Here is a 26,137-nt window from a genome sequence, read left to right as displayed (position 1 = left end):
CTCATACAAATAGCTCCATTGGTTGATAGTTCATTAATGACAAACATAATATTTGTTTCAATAATGATAAACTGTATATTATTATTTATTTTTAGATATATTTTGCTCCACAATTACAAATAAGTAACTGTGAATTGCTACAATCACAATGTTATTTTCCTGAAGTATCCATTATCAGTGCCCATCGTGCTGCTGCCTGCTGTGTCACTATGACAGCGCGGTGACGTCACCGCAATTACGTTATGACGTCACACACTCAAGGGCCATTCAACGCTAATTGATCATTAATTTTAATTATTCAAATCATATGATCGATAGTCACGTTTTCTATAAGTTCTGAACTTATATTCTGTTTAGTCCGAGTGATAAAACGAGGCCGTTGCTCCCTACACAAATCATATACATTACACATACATAACCATTGGCAATGTTTGCTCAGCGTATGTCGCTTTGTTCCTTTATCTGTCCTAGTTTGGCTTTTTTTTGCCTCAAAATTCTGGCAAAATGTTTGGCGCATTAGATTTTTGACAACGAGTCGGTCGAAAACATGTATAGTACTACCATGTCTTTCGTATATGGTCGTTTTCCCTGGATATAAGAGGTATGCTCTCCATTCGTCCTTGGCTATCACGTATGATCAGTACATATATTTTTTAATTTAATATTATTAAAGGGGTTTGATCAGTTAGTGATTAAGTCACCCTGCTTACAAAAATTAGATCATTTTCTATACAAACTAAGTAGAGAATACATTAACAAAACTAGAGAACAATCATACCATATCCATCTTCCGGGTATGGTTGTTCTACATGTAAATTAATCTTTTTTTCAAAAACCATACACAGATTATAATATAGAAACGACCATTATCAATGGACAATAGCAGGGTTTTACTATGTGTATCATGTATGTCTATATACTCACCAGGAAGGGCGCACAAGACCAAATAAAGGACGTCGCAGAGTTGAGGTAGGCGGTCTGTTTCAGTACATTCATCTCCTTATTTCTTATTTTTAGTATTTGGTCCTCAAAACTCGGCTCCCAGGCGTACATTTTTAATACCTAAAAATGAAGATTTTCAACAACGAACAATATACAAAAAATCTGCTGATTAGGAGTCCGTTTTAGGGTTCTGTAATTAACAAAACTTGGTTGATTACGGAGCCCTAAAACGGAACCCTAACCAGCTGATTTTTTTTATATTGGTAGGTTAATAGTTATATAATTTAAGAGTAACATTGTCCTACAAATAGAACAATCCATATTTTAGAACCATCAAATCAAAGTATGAAATCCTTTCTATCTCTGTTAGCTGCCACTTTCGAGATTTTTCGCAGATAAAAATGTTGTTCGTCTTATCAAAATGAAGCTACACTGTACACACAAAAATTTGCTTGATAGTATTAAAAATGTTCAAGGGAACCCTTTTATACACAGTACACACATGTTGACATTTAAGGCGGGGATTAATCTCAATCAAAAACGATAACCTTGCACACAACCAAAGACCAAGCGTATACGCATAGCAATAAGATTCATTTTAGCTTAGCATAAAACTGTAACTACTCGGGCGGATCTTCTCTATTTTTCATGTTTTTTTTAAATATCTTTGGAAATAAATATTAAGAAACAAAATTGTTCGGTTAAAGAGATTTTAATATAGATTTACTAACAATTTATTCAAATAAAATGTATAATTATCCTAGTTAATACTTATATTTCGATGAAATAGATTTTTTTAGGAGGTGAGTTTGTAAATTAATTACAGCCAAAGTATAACGTTTTATTAAAATGTTTATGGTTTAAGGTATTTTAAATATTGTGCTTTATATCTCATATTTTTTAACACTTCGTTATCATATTAGAACTAGGTAAACCGGGAGTCACGGAATAACAAATTGGGGGTTATTCTCGCCTTAATATTATGAGCTTTTCTAACTGGCTTCGTGGTTTGGAAGATAGCCGTTATTAAAAACAGTAGCACTTGGATAGTTCCGAAAGAAGTGAAAACAATATCACACAGGTAGAGCTCGTCTAACATGAAACGGGAATATTTTGGACAAACTCTAAGCTTATAGCGCGCCATACAACATCGGTGTCAGTAAAAGTAACCTAAGTTTGATGATATATTGACTTTTATTAATCTGACTGAAAATATATTTTGTTTCCAACACTTCATTTTGCGCAGAGTAGGTAACACGTTTTTAATTCCCACTTGTCAGGAAAATTGACGTTAATTTATCTTCTTAGGGAGCTGCCCCCTCCCCCCCACCTGCCCCTACATGGGTACGCCCATGGACATACTATAAATATTATATATCACATTCAATATACCAAAAATTCCCACGAGTTAAAGAAACGAGTTAAAAAAGTTTTCACTTCAAAGAACGTAATCTAATCTCTAAAATATTATTGCTCAATATTTACAAATCTGATTTAATAGATTAAAAAATTGGTCAAGTGCGAGTCGGACTCGCGCACGAACGGTTCCGTACCAATATAGAACAAAAATAGACCAAATAATCGGCCAAGTGCGAGTCGGACTCGCGCGCGATTGGTTCCGTACCAATATAGAGGAAAGAAAAAAAACATAATTTTTGACCTAATTTTGCTCTATAATGGTACGGAACCCTAAGTGCGCGAGTCCGACTCGCACTTGGCCGATTATTAGTATTTGTTGGTATAGCGGCAACAGATATACATACACAATCTGAGATAATTTCAAAAGTAAATTCTTGAGATACAGCCTGGAGACAGACATACGCGACGGACGGACGGACGGACGGACGGACAGACATCGAAGTCTCAGTAATAGTAAAACGGGACCCCCGTTTTTACCTTTTTGGTAGGGAACCCTATAAATGATACCAGTAGTATTCAACATTTAAAAACGAATTAACAGTGTAATCACAAACGTTATAAACAACAAGAGACAAGGGCAAATATTCACCGAATGATAGTAAATAGAAGCGAACAAAATTTATTTATTCACGGTTTTGTGTATGTTGATGATAATAATTGTGATTACTTTAGGCGCCTATATGCAAGGTGTTGTTATATGTATTCTGTAATTTGTCATTACAATAACAAGATATTTTTCTACCAAATGTAAGATAAGTTTCGAGAAAAAGAGAGTGAAGCGGCCGTTAATGCTTACTTTAATACTTCTTTAGTAGAGATCCTAAAAACATGAATCTCACCTTAATTCCATTCAACACTTCGTTCATGAGCTTAACCCTCTCGTCTTTGTACTTCATCTGTCTGATCTGGAGGGTTTTAACCCTGTTGGCGATCAGCCCGTTGACCGGGATTAGCACTATCATCACCGCCAACCCCGCAAGCACCGAGGGGCCTAGAATACCCCACAGGAAGTACAGCGCTAGGGCAATCTGTAGCGGCGCCGACCATATCATGTTCAGGTACGCCGTCAACTCCACAAATCTGAAACGATTATGGTTGTGAGCAGTGGCGGCCCTGGGAGGTGACGAACAGGGCAATCGCCCGGGGCCTCGCTCTTACGAAGGCCTCGCAAGGGATTTTTTCATAAGGCAAAGGGCCTCGCAATGGATTAGGCCGCCACTAGTTATGAGCAAAATGCCCATAAATTACCAAATCTTCCCCATCTATACAGGATGTAACAAACCTAAGTGATACTGATAATATAATACTTTAGAGATTAGAGTGTGCATATGTCCGTCGCTTAGAGTTCACTTTGAAAGTAACACCGCAGGTTGAAAGATTAACTTTTTTAGAAGTGAAAATCAACTCTATTAGCACTACTTCCTTTAGAACTCTTTACAAGGGACACATACACACCCTAAAGTTTTATCCCGGGCTACAGGCCTATAATAGCTCCCACGCCGGTTTCAGTGACAATGGCCGGTTTCATTGAAACCAGGCTAGCTACGCAGGAGTAATTTTATAGTGCCCAAGTGTGTGCGCAGTACACAAGAGCACTCTATTCCTTTTACTCTCATGACCCAGTGGGACGGACGACCAACACGACCGGTGAGAGATCAGGCGCAGGACCGACTTTTTACATGCCCATCCGACGCATGGATTATCTTACTTGTCAGACAATCAGGTGATCAGCCTGCATTGTCCTAACCAAACTTGGAAATAACATGTTTCCAACGCGGGAATCGAACCCACGATCTCCGAGTCAAGAGCCGCGCTCTATAATTACTACAGGCCTACGTTGTATAAATAGACAAACTCCCATAAACACCCAATATGTCCCGGCGCTTAACCATCTACAAACGAAGCTACAAAAAATCCTAATACAACGTCATAGATATTAAATTAAAAGGTCAAGGCGTGAGCCGGCACGAAATATAGTTTTCCGAGAAAACCCGGACAAAACAACTAGAGGCTTTTTGTTGCCTGCGGTCGCAAGTGATGCCCATACCATGACATAAATACCGGTGTTAATTATAGTTTAATATTTTATTATTATTTACGTTCACTATCTACTTGTTTACATAGGCAATTCTAATTATGGTTTTCAAAGTGATACGATAAAATGGGAGTAATGCGATAACGTCATGTTTCTACGCTAGTATGATTATTTATCAATAAGTATAGTGAAACTATGTCATTGATATTTTTCGCGAATCATTTTCATACATATTATGTAACTTTCATAATTTGACCATATAGCATAAAGACGGACAAAGCAATATCTTTTTTCCATAATATAGCGTAAAGAATAAAGATGGACATGTGACAAAGAAAAGCTCGGTCCGTGGCCGTATTTCTCTAAAAATAATGTGCTCAAGAAATTAGTAAAATGCTCGGGTGCATTATCCCATCTACAGAGATATGCGCCCATAAACGCCCAAGCCCACACATCTAACAAGTATACAGGTTGTAACAAAACTAAGTTATAATACTTTAGGGCAGCGGTAGGCAACAGGCGAATCGCGAAAGGTCAAATCTCGGACCGCGAAATATTGTAATGTATTTTATACCAAGTATCAATCAATACATAGATGAGGTATACGGACAGTACACGTATACCTTTAAAATAATATTTTAAGCTACATAGGACAAGTGTGTTTTTTCTGGACCTCGTTAAATTTTTCCCTCAGTATCCGGACCCCACCTAAAATTTGTTGCCGACCACTGCTTTAGGGTGTGTTACTATGGGTTATTCTAATTTTGCTCTTTCAGCGCTGCTACTTTCACAGTGAACTCTATATAAGGGACACATGCACACACTAAAGTATTATTACTTATTTTGTTACACCTTGTATAATGCCGGCTATACAAATAATTTCATCCATACCTCTGCGCATCAACAGACATGAGGTTGACGATTTCGCCTACAGTCGACTCCTTTCTCGCCGCGTTGGATATCCTCAGCGACTTGCGGTATATGGAGCTGGTGAGCGCCGTCCGGATGCGCATGCCCACCAGGTACATGCGCGTGAAGTAGTGCGCCAGCAGCATGGTCTGAGCGGTCGCGCACAGGAGCAGGGCCACGGCGTACATGTAGCCCTTCCAATCCGGCTCGTGACTCTTCACGAAACCGATCAACAGTCTGCAGAAATAAACATTCTTACATAGGCAAACGAGCAAACGGGTCACCTGATGGAAAGCAACTTCCGTCGCCCATGGACACTCGCAGCATCAGAAGAGCTGCAGGTGCGTTGCCGGCCTTTTAAGAGGGAATAGGGTAATAGGGGAGGGTAGGGATGGGAAGGGAAGGGAATAGGGGAGGGTAGGGAAGGGAATAGGGTAAGGGATTAGGCCTCCGGCAAACTCACTCACTCGGCGAAACACAGCGCAAGCGCTGTTTCACGCCGGTTTTCTGTGAGAACGAGGCATTTCTCCGGTCGAGCCGGCCCATTCGTGCCAAAGCATGGCTCTACCACGTATACTTCGTTCTTGCTAGACGATAATTTTATTGCCCTAATATTACGTACAACAAAATATAATAATAGGAGCCATCGTGAATAGGTCTCTATTAATGGTATTGACTAGGTATTGACTTAATGAGTTGTCCAAGGATAGCAGCATGCTCTAAGTTCAGGCGATCCTTGTGTATGTTTCCTGGTTCAGGAGTAATGATATAAAAAAAAATCTTACTTATCAGTCTGTTTTTTAATATTTTACCTATTTACAAGCAGAGTCAATTGCAAAATTATCTCATTTTTATTCGGCAAAACGATAGCAAAAGTGATATTTACATCAATAAATCATACTTAAGAACGTAGGTATAATTATAGTACAGTGTGAAGAATTCTCAGAACTTCGATCGAATATGACAGTCGTAGCTTTGAGCGTTGCTTCGATTACTATAGTTGTTGCTTTGAATTTTAATTCGAATATTATAGTCGTAGCTTTGAACTTTAATTGGAATATTATAGTCGTAGTTTTGAACCTTAATCCAAATACTATAGTCGTAACTTTGAACTTTAATCCGAATACTATAGTCGAAGCTTTGAAATTTAATTCGAATACTGTAGTCGTAGCTTTGAACTTTAATCCGAATACTATAGTCGTAGGCCGTAGCTTTGAACTTTGATACGAATACTATAGTCGTAGCTTTGAACTTTAATCGGAATATTATAGTCGTAGTTTTGAACCTTAATCCAAATACTATAGTCGTAACTTTGAACTTTAATCCGAATACTATAGTCGTATCTTTGAACTTTAATCCGAAAACCATAGTCGTATCTTTCACACTCACTTGAGCAGCTGCGGCGATATGAACATGAAGCAGTCGTTGATGAGCTTCATGAAGGCACCGAACAGGAACTGCCCGCCGAAGGCCATGCACAACGCGGGCAGTATCGACGCCGGTTTCCGCTCGCTCTCCGGCTTGAAGTTCACACTCGCTGATGTCTTGCTGTACGTCGCTTTTGGGTTATTCTTCCTGTAGAGAATATTAAGTTTAAACCTTTTCTAAAGAGGATGTTGGAGTTAGTCGGTAAAACTTGATACAGGGAGAGTTGATGTCTATTAATAACGTTGCTCTAAGGTGGGAATCGCACTCGCGAAGACCTCGCAAGTTTGATTCCCACCGATGGGCGAGACCCCAGAGCCAAATTCTAAAGTTCTTTACCACAAAGCCGGCCTTTTAGAAGTCGGTTAAAATAATGATAAATTGAACTCCTGAACATTTTTAAATGAAAGAACAGCCGGGATAAGCAATACTGTCGAATCTATTTCGTTTGCTGAAACATTGTGGAGTAACATATTTTTTAACAAAATTCTTTGTGTGACGTACATATTAATTTTTACTTAGTGTGTTGAATACTATTATTTACTTTAAATACATTAATAATATATTTTTTGTGCACAAAGGGAAATTAATTAATATTATTATTTACAACACACTTAATTTTTTTATGTAAACTGTTGCTATGCTCATTTGAGTTTCACTCTTTTTGCACAACAATAATTTTATTTGTTATACTTTAACAATAATTTGCATATTACTCTTGAATAAATGCTAATATAACTTTGCTTACTAATACATATAAATACTATCGGACCAAAAAAAATTGTTTTGGGTGTGCCCCCCGTACCTACTTATGCACTAGCCAGTGCCCATATTAGGAATACAGACATAACATAAATAAAATAACAATTGTTTTATTTTATTTAAATTGTTTTACCTGAATAAATTTGAATCACATACCTACTTTCAGAACGTTTGGACAATAGCTGCCAAAAGGCAAGTGGCAACACAAAGGGACGTCTTGTTTTTCCCATCTTATATTATAGTAAATGTCAAGTATCTTTATAAAATAAACTCGCAGTTAACTTTAAAATTCGCGTACGTTTTTGTGTACAGTTTATTATCAGGTTGGTGTAAGGAGTTCAGTCTGTACTCTGTAGTTATATTTCCAATACTTAATAATAATATGTATTTTCTGAACATAATATAAATCTTATGTAGTATTTACAAAGTAAACAGAAATAACAAGTAGGCCGACTCTGAAGAGATCATAGAAATAGATTAGAGATCTATACTAACTGTTCTCGTTTCCGGAGCGTCCTCTCCCAGAACTTATCGAACTTGGGCACCACCTCCTTGGAGGAGTCCGGCGGGTTGAGCGCCCACAGGTCGCCCTCCGTTAGGCTCCGCCGGAAGCCCGTCAGCGCCAGCGGGTCGAACCAGCTGAACGTCAGCCGGCTCGGGAAACCCGACGCGTTCTCCGGACACTGGTTCTAAACACCATAAGTTTTATTAGTACATTTTTTTATCTCCATATAACACGCGTCCCTCTCACGCATCTCTTTAACCTCTTGCTTGAATTGGCTATAGTACCAACACAATGGACGGAATCTTCCTTCCTTTGGGTACGGAACCCTAAAAATGTAACCAGACTAGCAAATAAAGCAATAAGTATAGTCGTTCCGCGTGCGCGAGAGTAAGACAAACAGCTACATAAACACGCATTTTGTCTTGTACATACGTATATGTGTATGTGTTAACTTTTACCGTTTTGTCTGCAAATTGTTTGCGATAAGGGCTCAAAAACAAACATTTAAAAAGCCATTGATAAATACGGATGTATTATGTCAACTCTACCGCCAGTTAACTGTAGTTAACTGATAGCACACATTTAATTCATTTATACTTTTAACATCAAGCTCCCTAGTCCATGTAGAAGAGGCAAGAGCCAATGGCGAAAAGTTTTTACTCATAAGTCCCAAGTCCCAACTCACAAACATTCGCACTCCATCAGAAATATGCCGGTATCATCTAACCAATTTCGCTTATTGGCACAATCATAATTAATTAATAAGTTAACAACAACTTGCTAATGATTGTGTACGATTAGTCTACCATCAAAAATGACTCTACATTATTTTAACTAAGTACACGGACTACACCATTCTCTGATTTTATTCTATCATCTAATGCCTAGTTCGATGACGACGTTTTAACGCTTTAAGTCGTATTCTTTGGTAATAAGGTGCAAAAGTAGTAAACTGTATGACTATAGTTTGTGCGTTTTATGATGATATATGCGTGACACATAATAATTGACAATAGTAGGGAAGTTACCTAAAAAAATTAATCGATAATTTAAAAATTTCGAATCACTTCGTAAAGGAATTGCAATCGAAATTGCAATTCCTTTACGAAGTGTACTTGAAAGTGTACTGACTTAAGCCCTGCCCACAATGATGACGTCAGAACCTAGTTGAAAATCACAGCGCACAGTTGCTTAGGCCATCTCCTCTCTATAATAGCTTCATGGTTCAGTCCATCAGTCTGATCCAGACATTCCAGACTGACGGGAGAATGATCGTGTGACCGTGTGATTGACGGACTGTAATTTTTTTAGGGTTTCGTACCCAAAGGGTAAAAACGGGACCCTATTACTGAGACTTTGATGTCTGTCCGTCCGTCTGTCTGTCTGTCTGTCTGTCTCAATAAACGCTATAGCTAGACTTCTGAAATTTTCACAGATTGTGTATTTCTATTGCCGCTATAACAACAAATACTAAAAACATAACAAAAAATTGAACCCGACTTTTAAGGAAAAAACAATATTCTTAAAATGACTTAAAAAGTATGAAATAATTCTTATTTTTTATTAGAGCCTTTTTTAAAATTCGACTATCTCAACTTATTTAGCCTGCCTAGCATACGCCAACGAGATATCTCAATCTCGAGATAATTAAAAACTACTCGTCTCATAATGTCAAAATCTCGACATTATCTCGACAAAACTCTATAAAAATGAGTTATTTCGATGATAGATCTACGCGAGAAAAAATGTTTGTCATGCTAGGATCACTAGAGATGAAGAGACAAACCATCGAACATCGAGAAAACATGTAGAGTGAGATATCTCGTTGGCGTATGCTAGGCAGGCTGCACTCAATTTTCATTCGTTTGAAGTCGGTACCAGCCTAGAACTGAGATACTTGACGTGGAACTTAGCCAGTACCGACTCCGAGCGTGCAGCCTCAAAAGTCGGCTAAAGGACACTTAGCGTTAGGTGGTAAAAACAGGCATAAAAAGTATAAATACGACGAAACCTACCTTCTCATACTTATAGGGCGTGTCTCTCGCGGGCAGATCGGCGAAGCAGTTGAGTACGAACATCAGCAGCACCACGGGATAATATATCATGTAGCTGACGAAGTTGTACTGGACGTTCTCATCGTCCGCCCTTCTCGAGTGTTCCCGGATCTCCGTCCGCAGCTGCGGTATACCCGCTATGGCCAGCAGCAGCCAGAAAAAGAACAGCACTCCCGACGCCCGCATGCCGTACTTGCGGTTGTAGAATAGCAGAGTCGCTGATAGTATCTGCAAACGATGAAAGATGTTAGATGTGGGCCTACGAGTTGGAATTTTCAAAGATTTAATAGGGTTCTGGTGTCATAAAGTCATAACATAAAATGTATATTGTTCAAACATTATATTTTTTTGGCCCAATAAAAATATCGTGATTCGTGATTTGAGATTTCCCATGACAAAACGTATCTCCATACGAAATTTCATCAAAGTCGGTTTATCGGGTTCAAGCGTAGACAGGTAACGGGCGAACAGGATAATTATTATAAAAAAAATGCTGTCTGAAACTGTACATCAGAAATGAAATTATTCAAGGATTTCGCAAGTTCCTGACTAACAAAAAAAAAAAACATGTGTCATACTAATTGCAGGTGTCACTTTTTGCTTTGTCTGGCGAGGAAATAACAATAAGCTTATCGGTCACCAATAGAGACATCAATCTGCACTATAAATATTGTCACTATATCCCTGATTTCTTGAGGGGAAGTTTTGATAACATTTCAGAGACTACTTTTAAAGTGGAATCATACTTTTACGCTGGCGATAAAAGGATATTCACATAGAGAGTAGAGACATTTGAATCTGAGAAAAATAATAGACGTTGCACAGTCCGTTCACGACTAAATATTCGTGAGTAGGTACTCAGTAGGTACTACTTGCTCTACTTGGCACTACAACTGACGTTACCTTACAACAATAATGATAATATCATCAATATAATTCATGGTCAGATAAAGAATACCTTAAGATACAGATCATTATAATATTCATTAAGATTCTCCGTCTGGTTATTATATTTTTTATACTCGACTAGACTCGAATAAAGCGTGTCAACAGGTCAAGTATAGTTCATTATTGAAACACCAGGAAAATGAAAACATAATTATGGCGGCTTAATTGATTACTATATGTATTTGAGTTGTTAGAGAAGTGTTTATCTTCCTGAAGGCAAATAGATCTTAACCTTAACATCACGGGCGGAGTCTACGCAGACCCCACGCGCTGTCAAAAATGACTGTTTTTTTTTTTTAATTGGCAAGTTACGATCACACAGTGATTAAACGTCCGTCGCTCCTCTGCTAAGAGAAGTTACATTTTGCTTATGTGGGCTTATGTGGGGAATGGGGATACCTACAGACCCCACCCATGATTTAACGTATATAAGTACAGTGTACTTTTTTCACATTGGTTATGTGTTTATTTGTTTGTTTTTTGAATTGGCTATGTATAAATGGAAAAATTTGTTGCCGAATAACAGAAATTCAAATTTGAGCAATTTGATTTTCTGTTATTCGGAATTCGATTGAATTCGGTTAACCATAATTTTTTTTCACAATTTAATGACTGAAAGTTTTTGGAAACATTTTGGGAGAGTTAGAGGTAGACTTAGTGCACCAAACATGAACCGAAGATGCTATTATTGTCCCACAACTAATTGTCCGTAAACCTTGTTATAAAACTATTTGCAAGCCTCATTCAGTAAAATTATTTATTACTTACCTAGCCTACTCAAGGAATAATTTTAGTTCAGTGGCACTTTTCAAGGATTTTCAATTTTTATTCTGTTATGTTTAGTGTTAATTTTTATATTTATTACTTATTTATGTCTTATTTTATTTGAAAAAAAAAAAGTTACTTAGTCAGAAGTAGACATTTTTGTTGAATTTTAGTACATTATACATGTGCCCTAAAAATTCTATGCACGAGATTGGTTAGTTCATAAAAATGTTCTTTACTGTCTAAATAATGGTTAGTTTAGATACTGATTTTAAAAATGGGAAGAGTTTGTTTGTTTGAACGCGCTAATCTCAGGAACTACTGGTCCGATTTGAAAAATTCTTTCAGTTTTAGATAGCCCATTTATCGAGGAAGGCTATAGGCTATATTTTATAACGCTAATATTAATAGGAGCGAAGAAATAGAGGAAAGTGTGAAAAAAACGGGAGGAAATTACTAGAAAGGGCTTATTTGAACGTGCTAATCTCAGGAACTACTGGTCCGATTTGAAAAATTCTTTGAGTGTTAGATAGCCCATTTAGCGAGAAAGGCTAAAGGATATATTTGTCATGCTTAGACTAATGGGAGCGAAGAAATAGAGGAAAATGTGAAAAAAACGGGAGGAAATTACTAGAAAGGGCTTATTTGAACGTGCTAATCTCAGGAACTACTGGTCCGATTTGAAAAATTCTTTCAGTGTTAGATAGCCCATTTATCAAGAAAGGCTATATTTTATCATGCTTAAGAAATAGAGGAAAATGTGGAAAAAAAACGTTGGAAATTATTTAAAAGGGCTTATCTCACGAACTACTCGAGCAATTTTTCTGTTATTTAATACAGATAAGAAATAGACCACGTGAAGGATCATAGGCTATTTTTTGTGGACTAATTTGTCTGTGAAATATCTAATTTACGCGGGCGAAGCTGCGTGGAACGTTATATTTTGCTAAAATTTGGTATAAAGATAAGTACTTTGAGTCCCGAAAAAGAACATCTAAGGATACATTATGTCCCGGAAAAATGTACGGTTACTGCACAATATACTTGTATGATTATAGCCTAAAGTCTAAACTATTCAATCTATTTTGATGAAATTTGGTATGGCAATACTTTCAGTCTCGGGAAAGGACAAGGTACTTTTTATCCCGGAAAATATACGCTTCCCGCACAATAAACTTTTATGATTCTCGCCTAGAAACTATTTTGATGAAATTTGGCATGGAGAGTGGAGATAGGGCTGGAGGACTAATTTGAATCTGGGACAAGGAATGTTTTTTATCCCGGAAAAATGTGCGGTTCCCACACAATATACTTTTCTGATTTGCGCGTAAACGACTAACTCAATCGATGTATGGAAACAACTATAAACTAAAGTCCACGCGGACGAAGTCGCGGGCAACAGCTAGTTATTTATAAATGCTTTTTATAAATAAAATAATATCTTGTCTCATAATATAAAACGGGTTTTAAAATTATTAAACCATTCTGAGTTTAAATGTACTATATTTATATTGGGGTACTTCTAGACCCCACGCGTGACGGAACGTTACCCAAAACAACGCGTGTACTTAAAGGTTAATAATTATTATATGTGCCAAGGTCTTAACTCTGGGTCTGAACTCTGAACAATGTTTAGTTCTTAGCTACTCAATTTATAGGTATGGTTGACGGTTCGGTTATAGTAAAAAGTTAAAACACAAGCCGTTTCTCTAATCTCTTATCCAGGGTTAGCTTTAAGTTTGGCGCAAGTGTACAAAAAAGGTAATTTGAAGTTTGAACGGAAGAGGTTTAATTAACTTACTAGCTAAAGATTCAGACATTTAATCATACTAGCGGCTAGCTTACTACCGCCAGTCTATGGTCTATTCAGATTTCAGACGAGCTCGCAAGCAAAAGGTAGCGTTTAAAACATTTTAACTATAATATTATCTGAATAGTTCAAGTTCACCAATCTCCGAACGTGTTGAAATATTACATCACCATTTTTTATTATAATTTTATACAAATGTAGTCGCTAGACGCCAACAAGTAACAACCCGTAACCTACCTAATGGGCGACGGGAGGAAACGACGATTAGGTTGATAACCATAAATATTACATGGCATTGAGTCACCCGGTTGACATTACCCAAATGTTAACTTGACCCAGGTCCACATTTGTCAACGACAGCATAAGCATCAGCGGTTGAACTAGTCCACAAGAGCTGATGGCCCATAGACTCTATCATGTCATAACTCATAAGAGCGCGAGAGTTTACGCATAATGTCAAGTTTCCATACAAGCCTCGCAGCGGACTATATTTTGCTTTGCGCGCAGCGATTTATAGTGAGTAGGTACCTTTATTAGTTTTAAAATATTTATAGAAAAAAAAACAAAAGATTTGTTGATATTTAAAAACTATTTTTTAAATTAAAGTGTTCTATGATATAAAGCTGATATTGAATTAAGTACTTAAGTTAAAATAAATAGGTAAAAGTTTTAATTAGTTGATATTTCTCATTCTTTGAATTTAGATTACTTATAAGTTATAGTTAAATACCTAAATAAAATATTTTTTTTTCGACTAACTATTTGCTTAAGGATTTGTCAATAGGTTATAAATTATAATTCTTTTCTAATTAGATATGTCGCTGGTTTCGTAAATTTTAAGCTTCGAAACTGATACTAGAACGGAAATTAAGAAAACCTCTGTTATGGTATCGAGATTGATGATGAATAATATGATGAATGATGAATGATAAAATTTGTAATGTTTATTTTCCAGAGAATGTATGATGTATAATTTTGAAATAGTGATGATAAATGTAATGTTTTGTGAGAACATGTAAAAGACAAAAAATGTAATTGTCTATACTTAGGAAGTGTTTGCCAAATGTATCACTCAATTTATTTTTGTAACACGTGTTTCTCGCCGTGTATAATAATTTGTAAATTATTTTGTGAGAAATAAAGTCTTAAACCGTAAACCGTAGATTTAATGTACAAATACTGTATAAATCGTATTATTAGGGTTCCGTACCCAAAGGGTAAAAACAGGACCCTATTACTGAGACTTCGATGTCTGTCTGTCTGTCACCAGGCTGTAACTCAAGAACGGTAATAGCTAGGAGTTGAAATTTTCACAGATTATGAATTTCTGTTGCCGCTATAGCAACAAATATTAAAAAGGAAATAAATTAAATATTTAAGGGGGCTCCCATACAAGAATCGTAATTTTTCAAACATTTTTTACTCGGTATCAATGATGACAACAGGTAGGCACTTGTTCACAAAAGCCTCAATTATATGTGTACTTTAATAATTTATGTTAATATTTAAATAAAATAAAAATTTAAGGGGGGCTACCATACCAAAAACACAATTTTTGGCCTATTTTTGCTCTATAACGGTACGGAACCCAACGTGCGCGAGTTCGACTCGCACTTGGCCGATTATTTTTCTCTACTAATTGCTATATTGTACGTATGCAGTGAAATTTCCTATAAAGTATGTATTTAACATTTTTATAAAGATACGACTACGAGTAAGTGGTTGTTGATTTTTTAGCTAAAAGACAGTAAAAGTAAAAGTGTTATAGCAACACTTGACGCGATAAGGAAGGCGAAAATATAATCTATCCCAATTATAAAAGTTGATAATCGGAAATAGTGAGTGACACAGCAAATATTAGAGGGTCATTGCTACCGTTGCCACCACAGAATTCACTTACTTACTAATTAAATAAGGCTTCACTTACTAATCTATGGTGTCAATTTTCTACAACTTATGCCCGCTGTACACATTGTGCCAACGCATTGAGCCAAAGTGTATACTGTATAGTGTATACGTACTATACACGTTGACGTTACATACTGTAATCTGTATAGTACGGAATATCACTACCAACTTATTATAACTCCCACACCGGTTTTGATGACGGTGGCCGGCTTCATTGAAACCAGGCCAGTTACGCAGGTGTAATTTTATAGTGCCCAAGTGAGTGCGCAGTACACAAGAGCACTCTATTCCTTTTACTCTCATGACTCAGTGGGACGGACGACCAACACGACTGGCGAGAGATCAGGCGCAGGACCGACTTTTTACATGCCTATCCGACGCATGGATCATCTTACTTGTCAGACAATCAGGTGATCAGCCTGCATTGTCCTAAGTCTAAACCAAACTTGGAAATAACATGTTTCCAACGCGGCAATCGAACCCACGACCTCCGAGTCAAGAGCCACGCTCTAAACTACTGGACCACGGAAAAAAAAACTGCCAACTTACACGTTCGTCCAATGTGTAATTGTTGAACCACACGTAACGAACCCATGGTGCTTGGTCTTCTAGATTGGTAATGCCATGTAACAGACAAAAGCAGAAACATAGATCAGCTTATAGTGTGGTTTACATCGAAACTACTAAAAGTTTTGTTTGTTTGCAACGAGTAAGCTTCGGAACTACTGGATCGATTTCGATGAAATTTGGCACAGGCATAGTGTAGATCACGACGATGGAAGGACAATTACTTTTATTCGCAAAAAAATTTACAGTTGCCGTGAGATACTGTTTAAAAGTCCAACCGAATCTAATACAAATATACGTGGCGAGTAAAATCGGGTGACAGTTGTAGAGTTGAGTTCGTGGACTCGAGCTCTAGGACATAAAAAGCCATCGGGAGACCTTGAAGGAATTGGCTATTTTATAATATGGTCATTGCCTGCGTAACGGTTAAGCCACCCGGTACCGGTTATTCTAGTCCAGAAAAGTATTTTTACGAGAATCAGAAAGTCGCACGACGCGGGTTTACTTAGCGGATCTTTCGCGATGCTGACATTTTATAAGGCTTTTTTCGATAAAGGACTATAATCTGGATATGAGCTATATTTTGACTTATGAGTATTATAAGTTTTATTATGATATTTTATGATATCTTAAGTTTTCACTACTGAAAAATTAATTTTCTATGGAGTAAGTAAGTCGACAACGTACTACGAGTAAAGTGTGCACTATAGTTTTTACCTGACTGCGTCAGAAGTATGGTTATTGTTCATATTTATCCTATCGTAGGCTATGACGAAGCCCACGTGAAATATCTTATGATTTATTAAGTTCAAAGTAAAGTCACCACCGTCAAGTCACACAATATTTATTATTGTAACAGCAAACTGCCGCATTCTTCTTCGAATACGATTATACTAATAAAATATTCAAATCATAATCGGGTAATGAATTAAACTACTAATATTCGGAAATATAATTATATAACTAGCTGTTGCCCGCGACTTCGTCCGCGTCGACTTCAGTTTATAGCGCGCGATGTCAACAAAATTGGTGTCAAAAGCTTCAAATAAAAAAATACCTGGTACCCCTATAACCAAAACAGCTGTGCAGTGTGCACATAATATTTAATTTTTTTAAATTAAACTTAATATTTTATGCCAAATTTTAAAGCTTATTTAGCCCCCCAATTACACAACTTTACCCATAAACTATTTATCATTGATAGGTTTAAGTTTACGTCATTGCATAGATAAAGTACTGAGTTATTTAATAACGTAAAATAGAAATAACAATAACTATCGAAAAAAATCGAAACTCAACGTTAGATGATACCACCTCTTATAGAAAGACTTTTGAGCAAGCGTCAGCGCGATGTAGGAGACTCACGGCGCCATCCCTTATGAATTTTTGGAACTAACTTAATTTGAACAAATTTACGCATTTTCACCCCCTTACAACCCTTTTTTCCAGTAAAAAAGTAGCCTGTGTCCTTTCTCAGGCTTTAGACTATCTGTGTACAAAATTTCATTACAATCGATAGTTTTGGCGTGAAAGCGAGACAGACAGACAGACAGACAGAGATACTTTCGCATTTATAATATTATAGTATATAGTATTTATAGTATATAGTATTATATAGTATAGAATATAGATAGTATAGATTTGACTTCTGCCGATATACGTGATACGAGTAGCGTTTGATTTCGTTTACTAGTACCACACGGGAGCCACATTTTTTCCGGGATAAAAACTATAATATGGGCTATGTCCTACAGCCTGCTTCTGGGATCAAAGGTTCGAGCCTTGAACAGGACATAGACAGATACACATAGTAATACGAGGGCTGCTATTTATGTATCCGGAACTGGCCACTTACAAGAACAATATTTAAAAAGTAATTACAACATTTGAAAATAGAACTCTTTGGTTGAAGAATACATTTTGTTTCATGTGACTGTCAATTATTTTTCCATTGTGGCGTCATTTTGAAAATTGCGTGTCTTCATTTGCCATGGATTTAACGCGTGAACATTTTCGTGCAATGATTTACTACGATTTTCGGCGTGGGCTAAATCAACAACAGTGCTTTATTCAACTCACCGCAACTTTTGGAGATGAAGCACCATCAAAAACCACTGTTTATCACTGGTACAGTGAGTTTAATCGTGGGCGGTCTATGCTCACGGATGAAAATAAAGAAGGTCGACCAAAAACAGCTGTTGTCCCACAAAATATAGATGCTGTGCGGGAACTAATAATGCGTGATCGTCATGTTACATATCGCGAGATAGAGGCGTCCTTAGGCATAAGTATGACGAGCATACATAAGATATTACACGAACATTTGGTTGTAAAAAAAATATGTTCGCGTTGGATTCCGCACAACTTGACAATCGATCAAAAACGGGCTCGTGTCGATTGGTGCAAAAAAAATGATAAAAAAATACAACCGTGGTACGTCAAAAGCCGTTTATAATATCTACACAGGTGATGAATCTTGGATCTATGCATATGACCCCGAAACTAAACAACAGTCAACGGTGTGGGTGTTCCAAGATGAGCCGAAACCAACAAAAGTTACTCGTGCAAAAAGTACTTTGAAGCAAATGGTCGCCTGTTTTTTTGGAATTAAGACGCTGACAACTGCCAATGACCTTGAGGATTCGCATTTCTAAGCCACGCCCCCTAATTGTCCGATAAGACAGCGCCAGCTTTGCTAGCGGCTAAACCGGGAACTTCTAAAAGATAGGTTTGATTAATATTGAGCTGTCGCATAGAGATTTCAATAGATGGCGCGTAATAAATAAATACTATGTACTATACTTCCGTGAGCGAACTATAAGAGTGCGGAAGATTAGTGCAGAATGCAGATAGAACGGAGCACAGCGGAGAGGTAATATTAACGCACTTGAAAATAAACTTTATAATCATTAAACTAAAGTGCATAAATGCTTGAACCTTACAAAAAATGCACGTTTGTCCTCGAGGATACGCGGGAATCTTTTAAAGTTTGAAGTCGATATTATACTGATTCGTTGTCTATTGTGGTAGTAATGTAAGCCATACACGTTACGCAGGTAGACCGGAATGTGTGTGGGAACCTGGTCGCCTGTGCAGTTTTTTGGACCTGCGCAGGCGACCAGGTCCCACACACATACCGGTATACCTGTGCAGGAATACCTGCGTGCTGTACAGGTGGATCTCTCCCCGGTAGACCGTAGCGTGTAAGGCTTACTTATGGTAAATAAAACACAGTTATTCTTTTATAATATACCTATTATATTATAAAATAATGACAAAACCCAACTGCGTAAAAACATTCAATTTTTTTCATAAACATTTTTTCTGTTACATTACAATTTACATTAAAATTACAATTACATAAGTACAGCAAGAAATAAAACAAAATTCAGGAATCGTTTTTTACTGTCCCGGCAAACGTTGCTTTGCCATAATATTAAATTTACGATAATATTATTATTTTAATTAAGTGACTAACGGCCGTTCCCAATATATGATCTATCTCTGGTTTTGCCCTACTAGAGATATGAATAGCTCACATTAGACATTAGAGACATATATTTTGTCAATTGTGAGCTATTCCTATCTCTAGTAGGGCAAAACCAGAGATAGATCAAATATTGGGAACGGCCGTAAATAGGTAAGTATGTCACCATGGCAACGTTGATCGCTATCCCGTCGCACAAACTTAATGGTCGCCGTCAGTCTCAGGTTATAATAATTTACTATTATTTATTCAACAAATGCACTATATATATATATATATATATATATATATATATATATATATATATATATATATATATATATATATATATATACATAGCTGGGCACCGTTAATCAAATATTTAACTTCGTTAATCGTTAATCCGTTAAAAAAAATGTTAGCTTCGTTAAACGTTAAAGCGTTACACTGCGGACGAATTAGCGCAAGTTAACGTTAATCGTTAATCCGTTAATATGTGTAATATGGCCTTGTTGTAACTTATATCATTGCGTTAGTGTACATACAAAACCTGTTGGTTTAAGGTTTTGGAAGTTAACAGGTTAGTGACAAAACAAAATACTTCTATAATTATTGTATTCTAGGTAGAAATTACAATACAATAATTATTATAGATATAGTTTATTGTTATTATAAATCATTTGCATGTTGATAAAGAAGAGTGCAGTATAATTTAGTTAGGTAACTAAATTATACTGCACTCTTCTTTATCAACATAATGAAATGATAAAACGAAACAAATATCTTCTCACTCGCATGCGCCTGAAAATGTATATCTAGTATTATTTTTGTTTCGTCTGAACCTGTTTTCGCGCGGCGCCGCGGTGCCGTGCGGTAAATAGTAGGCATTGGATTAACGATTAACGGACTTCTGCATATTAACGGAAGTTAACCAGTCCGTTAATATTTTTAAAAGTTAATCCGTTAATCAAAATGTTAACTTCGTTAATTAACGATTAACGGATTAACGAGTTAATGCCCAGCTATGTATTACTTTAGGGTGTGTACGTGTTCCTTGTAGAGAGTTCACTGTGAAAGTAGCAGCTCTGAAAGAAGATTTTTTTTTCTTTTGTATGAGCAAGGGCAAGTGTCACGAGTTTCCCCATACAAAAGAAAAAAAATTAGGTCTTTCAGCGCTGCTACTTTTACAGTGAACTCTCAACAAGGAACACGTACAAACCCTGTGTCGAGAAAATTGAATGCCGAAATCACCTACTTCGGAACTTCTGTAATAGGCTAAAAATTTACAAACTGATACGAAATATCCCATCAAAGACACAAATTTGACCCAAAGCGTGATCATGATGAAGTTATTAGAAAATTATTAGAAAACTTTGGCCGGGTGATAAAAAGAAGACCCAACACTGCAAGTGCTAACCTAGTAAAAGACATTTTATATAAAAAAAAAATAAGCTTCGTTTCTTCTATCAAACATGGCCAAGAAAATTAAAAACAAGCAATAAGAGATTTAGAATTACAAGAAGGAATTAAAGTAAAGCCTTGCGGGCTATTTATAGATACAGACTTGCCATTTTTAGGAGCAACGCCCGATGGAATTTGCGATGAAAAAACTATTTTAGAAATTAAATGTCCCATCACAGCATATAACATTGGAGTAGACGCTGCTATAACACAACAAAAAGTTACATTTTGGAAAATAGATAAACAGGGCAAATTAAATATAGACAAAAATCACTCCTGGTTTTATAAGGTGCAAGGGCAGCTCCATATTTCAGGTTACGAATATTGCCTTATTATTATTGATAGGCATGTAATGGTCTTCATTTGAGTCACTATCAATTATCAATATTAGATTGCAAAGTATGCATAGAAATGTGAATTTTGAATTGAGGCCATCTTGCTTTTCACCTACTAGTTCTATGTCAGTTAAAGCACATCCAAAAGGACCATGATGAGAAATTTCTTGCAACCTCTTATAAAAATATGAAACACTTATAATTCTTCTTCCGACATCAGGTTTCTTCTGAGGAAGTGCAGTTTCAACAATAAGCTTTTCAGCATCACATTCAGCCTCCAAACTACATAGTCCAGTGTCATGGGTACTTTTTTCTTACAGCCTGTAAGTAAGTTTATACTTTGAGACATCGACATTTAACAACAGTTTAAAAACTGGATCACCACAAAATTTCATAAATTAAAATGATTAACTTTTCGATTATTGGGAAATAGGAATTAGGATAAAATTATACAGAACTCAATTATTAAAAAAGCCTTTTGCTCGTTTGCCTTCTAATTTCATTAAAAAGGTATACTAAAAATTTTATTAGGCTAATACGCTGCACTCCGCAGTAGGGGTGGGTCGTTATGTGATTTTTAACCGACGAAACAAGTTGTAACTGTACGACGCGGGCGCCCGGTAACGGTGTGACGTCATATCACAATTTCGCCGCGCGGGCCCCATACAATAAACGTGATTTTTTGCTCTATCTCAATAACTGCAACAGGTAGGCACTTGAAATTTTCATCAAGGCCTTAATTATATATGTACTTTAATAATTAATAATAATATTATATTGTTACTAAACTTTTCGATTATTGGGAAATGGGAATTAGGATTATATTATACAGAACTCAATATTTAAAAAAGCCTTTTGCTCGTTTGCCTTCTAATTTCATTAAAAAGGTATACTAAAAAATTTATTACGTTAATACGCTGCACTCCGCAGTAGGGGTGGGTCGTTATGTGATTTTTAACCGACGAAACAAGTTGTAACTGTACGACGCGGGCGCCCGGTAACGGTGTGACGTCATATCACAATTTCGCCGTGCGGGCCCCATACAATAAACGTGATTTTTTTCTCTATCTCAATAACTGCAACGGGTAGGCACTTGAAATTTTCATCAAAGCCTTAATTATATATGTACTTTAATAATCAATAATAATATTATAATAAAATAAAAAATTAAGGGGGGCTCCTATACAAAAATCACAAATTTTGGCCTATTTTGCACTATAACGGTATGTGTATTCATAAGGGAGTCCGATTAGTAACATAATATAATATTATTATTAATTATTAAAGTACACATATAATTAAGGCCTCGGTGAAAATTTCAAGTGCCTACCTGTTGCCATTATTGAGATAGAGCAAAAAATCACGTTTATTGTATAGGACCCGGGCGGAAAAATTGTGATATGACGTCACAAGCGGACGCGGGACTGTTAGCGGGAATCGATATTTTTCGAAACTTTGAATGCCTATAAAATCAAAACTACAAGGTATTTTTGACTGCAACAAAAACTAGTGTATTTGTATACATACAGGCTTTACTGTGACAAAATTTCAAGCAATTTGGCATACCTAGTAACATTCTCAATTAAACCTTCCTGCCCAATTATTCCAGCGGGGCTAAAATGGTCGCTTTGTTGAATCATGAGACGAATCATAATATGATTCATTTCTCTAATATCGCAAAATGCAACTCTTTTGCACTGATTTGACATTTGTCAGTTTTGACAATTCATTTGCTGAATTGATTGAGAGGAATTGCTAAATATTACCATTTTAGCCCCGCAGGGCTTAGGTATCATTAGGAGAGCCCATTTAACCAAAAAAATGGGTGTTATTTTTTTTTAAATGACAATATTTTATCCCATTTAAAATCGTTGCAGAAAGGTCACTCGCGGCGCGGGGGAATGAAAGGGGGTGACGCCGGGATGAGGCGCGCGCGCGGGCCTATAGCCTATAGCCTTTTTTCAAATCGGACCAGTAGTTCCTGAGATTAGCGCGTTCAAACAAACAAACAAACTCTTCCCAATTATAATATTAGTATTGATATAAACTAATTAATATTTTTGCTAGGTAATCTGCGCGGAACTAGTTGGCCGCGCCGCCGGTATGCTCACATACCGGCGGCGCGGCCAACTAGTTCCGCGCGGACTATAGCAAACTCGCTGTCGCTCGCTAGGTCGACCGGTGCAGTGAGCGGCGGGCGCTAGCTGCGACTCCAAACGAAACAACGCGACGATCGCTCGACGGTACTTCATACCACCCAATGCAATAAAAACGTTACAAAAATCACTACTCTACTATATAAATACGACTCGAAACTAGTTATTCGGTTACTGTATGTAGCTAGTTATTGTAACTATAGTGACGTGAAATAACGCTCACCCCTACTCCGCAGTGAAGCCGCACCCTATTAGGGCCGGGACACAAAAACACGGTCCGGCGCCGTACGTCGTCGTGCCGTGATTTTGTGTCCCGGCCCTTACGGAGCATGTCCTTGAATAGAGCTGAAAGAATCGCGCAATTGCATCGCGCTCAAATAGTAATAAACTTATTATATATATATTTACCTAGCCTATCGACTATCGTAATTGTAAAAATATACTTGCCTTTTTGAAATACTACCCGTCGCTACATTTTCCACTGTGTTATTATCTAATTCCATCGTTTTCGGTCGACTGGAAAAAAATTAAATCATAATAATATCATAAAAAGGCTAAAATAGCTTGTAATAGATAAACTGGATCATAAAAAATACAATGAATGAGCCATGCTTTGGCACGAATGGGCCGACTCGACCAGAGAAATACCACGGACTCACAGGAAAACCGGCGTGAAACAGCCCTTGCGCTGTGTTTCGTAGTCGTGAAGGACGTTTGGTTACAACTTATAATAAGTAGATAAATAAACTTATATTACCTTTCCAACATACTACCTGCCGCTGGATCTGAATTGGCATTTGGTGATTCGTTTGGGTTATCAATAATTGCACTATCCATGGTTTTCCGCCGCCTGAAATAAAAATTTAAATAATAAAGGCCTAAATAAAACTTCAGATTCAAAGCAAAATGAACTTATAGTACCTAATTATAGTACTTGTACTATTATTTATTCTGTGCTAATAGTGATAAAAAAAAACCATAAAAAGTATTACGAAAATTCTCTGAAACTCGATCCATAGACCGATTGAATATTGATTTATCAGAACAATCCCCGACGCGCGACGCTAAAACTTATTTAGGCGAACGAAATAATCAACTTTATGAGTGGTGATTTTTTAACTTTTTGAACATTTATTTTGGAGTGCAAAACTCCAACATAAATGTTCAGATACAAAGCAAAATTATTATCAGTGATAAAATAAAACATAAAAAACTGTATTACGATTTACGAAAATCCTCTAAGATTCGAACCATAGGCCGATTGGAAATTGATATAATGTTATCACAACGATTGTGATAACATTATTATGTCAATTTCCAAGGTCTATGGTTCGAATCTTAGAGGATTTTCGTAAATCGTAATCAATCGTAATACAGTTTTTTTATGTTTTATTTGACACAACGATCCTGGCTATCCTAAAACACATTGAGAGTGACGAAATATTTTGATTCGGGGTCGTAATTGTTCGTTTTTTTTTTTAATAAAGACGTACGCAACTAGAAAGTAGATAAAATTGAACTTACTTTTACTTCCATCATGTATTTGTGGCTTTCACGAAGCTGTCGCTTTTTTGCTGGACGTCTTTTCTTTTTCTAGTCACCCATTTTTACAGACGCGCAATATAATTTCAAATATTTACAGGAAAATATTTACAGAATAAACTTAATATACTATAAAACAATGAGAAATACCTATATACAAATTTTAAGAACTAAACGCTTCAATTACACTAAAATCACAATATCGGCAGAGCGAAATCCGTCACACGTCCACATAGCACCGCGCCTCAGCGAACACTGTCGGTTTTCATGCGAGAGAGAGAGATGTGAAATGTTCACTCAGAAGCGTGGATATATTTTTCGTTTGTTAGAGGAAAAATAAATATTGTGGGAAATCTAGATGTCAGAGCCGAAAATTAAATCGGGCAATCTTTGGATTTTTGTAAAAGGTATCAAATAAACAAATTTTTAAAGCATAGATTGTATTATTACTTTAGTTAGAACTGTTTAAAGTTCCCGAAAGATGTGACTTTGGTATTTTTTTTCATCCAGTAGGAGTACATTATTTTATTATTTAAATCGGACAAGCTTTTCCAAATATAATCAAAAATCACATATATTTTTTTTGTGCCAATCAATGAAATACATACGTCTAGAAAACTGCACAAAGATGTCAAATTGGCAGCTGTCTGCGCCTTAATGGACATGTGGCTACAGTGCCATTAGAGAATCGTAAAACGGTTAATTCTGAATGGTATACGACCATTTGTTTACCAGAAGTCTTTGAAGAAATAAGAAAGGACAACCGACAACGCAGAATCATATTACATCACGACAATGCTAGCTGTCACACCTCAGCTGAAACAACTCAGTTTTTGGAGGGTCAAAAGATCGAATTGACTGGTCATCCGCCGTACAGCCCTGATTTGGCACCTAACGATTTCTTTTTATTTCCATACGCGAAGAACAAATTACGTGGTCAACGTTTTTCGTGCCGCGAAGAGGCTGTTGATGCGTTCAAAATGCACGTTTTGGAGATACCTCAATCAGAATGGAAAAAGTGCTATGAAAATTGGTTCGAGCGTATGCAAAAGTGTGTCGATCATCGCGGCGAATATTTTGAAAAGCAATAAAACCATATTAAATGATATATGTTTGTTTCTTTTTTTA

The 26,137-nt window shown here is 36.7% G+C and overlaps 1 protein-coding gene across 6 annotated transcripts in view; it reads right to left on the bottom strand.

Moving 5' to 3' along the window:
- LOC121735154 (multidrug resistance-associated protein 1) overlaps positions 1-26,137 on the bottom strand; it is a 59,891-nt gene that overhangs the window by 30,106 nt on the left and 3,648 nt on the right. For all 6 annotated transcript variants that reach the window (XM_042125833.1, XM_042125849.1, XM_042125857.1 and 3 more), the window contains exons 3-8: positions 10,013-10,279; positions 7,988-8,181; positions 6,695-6,880; positions 5,288-5,542; positions 3,201-3,441; positions 925-1,062 (exon numbers count right to left, since the gene is read on the bottom strand). In XM_042125833.1, the coding sequence (XP_041981767.1) occupies positions 925-1,062; positions 3,201-3,441; positions 5,288-5,542; positions 6,695-6,880; positions 7,988-8,181; positions 10,013-10,279 (1,281 nt within the window). The remainder of the gene's footprint in view (positions 1-924; positions 1,063-3,200; positions 3,442-5,287; positions 5,543-6,694; positions 6,881-7,987; positions 8,182-10,012; positions 10,280-26,137) is intronic.

Source organism: Aricia agestis, chromosome 2 (assembly GCF_905147365.1).
Source record: "Aricia agestis chromosome 2, ilAriAges1.1, whole genome shotgun sequence".
NCBI classification, from domain to species: Eukaryota; Metazoa; Arthropoda; class Insecta; order Lepidoptera; family Lycaenidae; genus Aricia; species Aricia agestis.
Note: the sequence above shows the minus strand (reverse complement) of the source record. Positions and strands in the feature narration are given on the sequence as shown.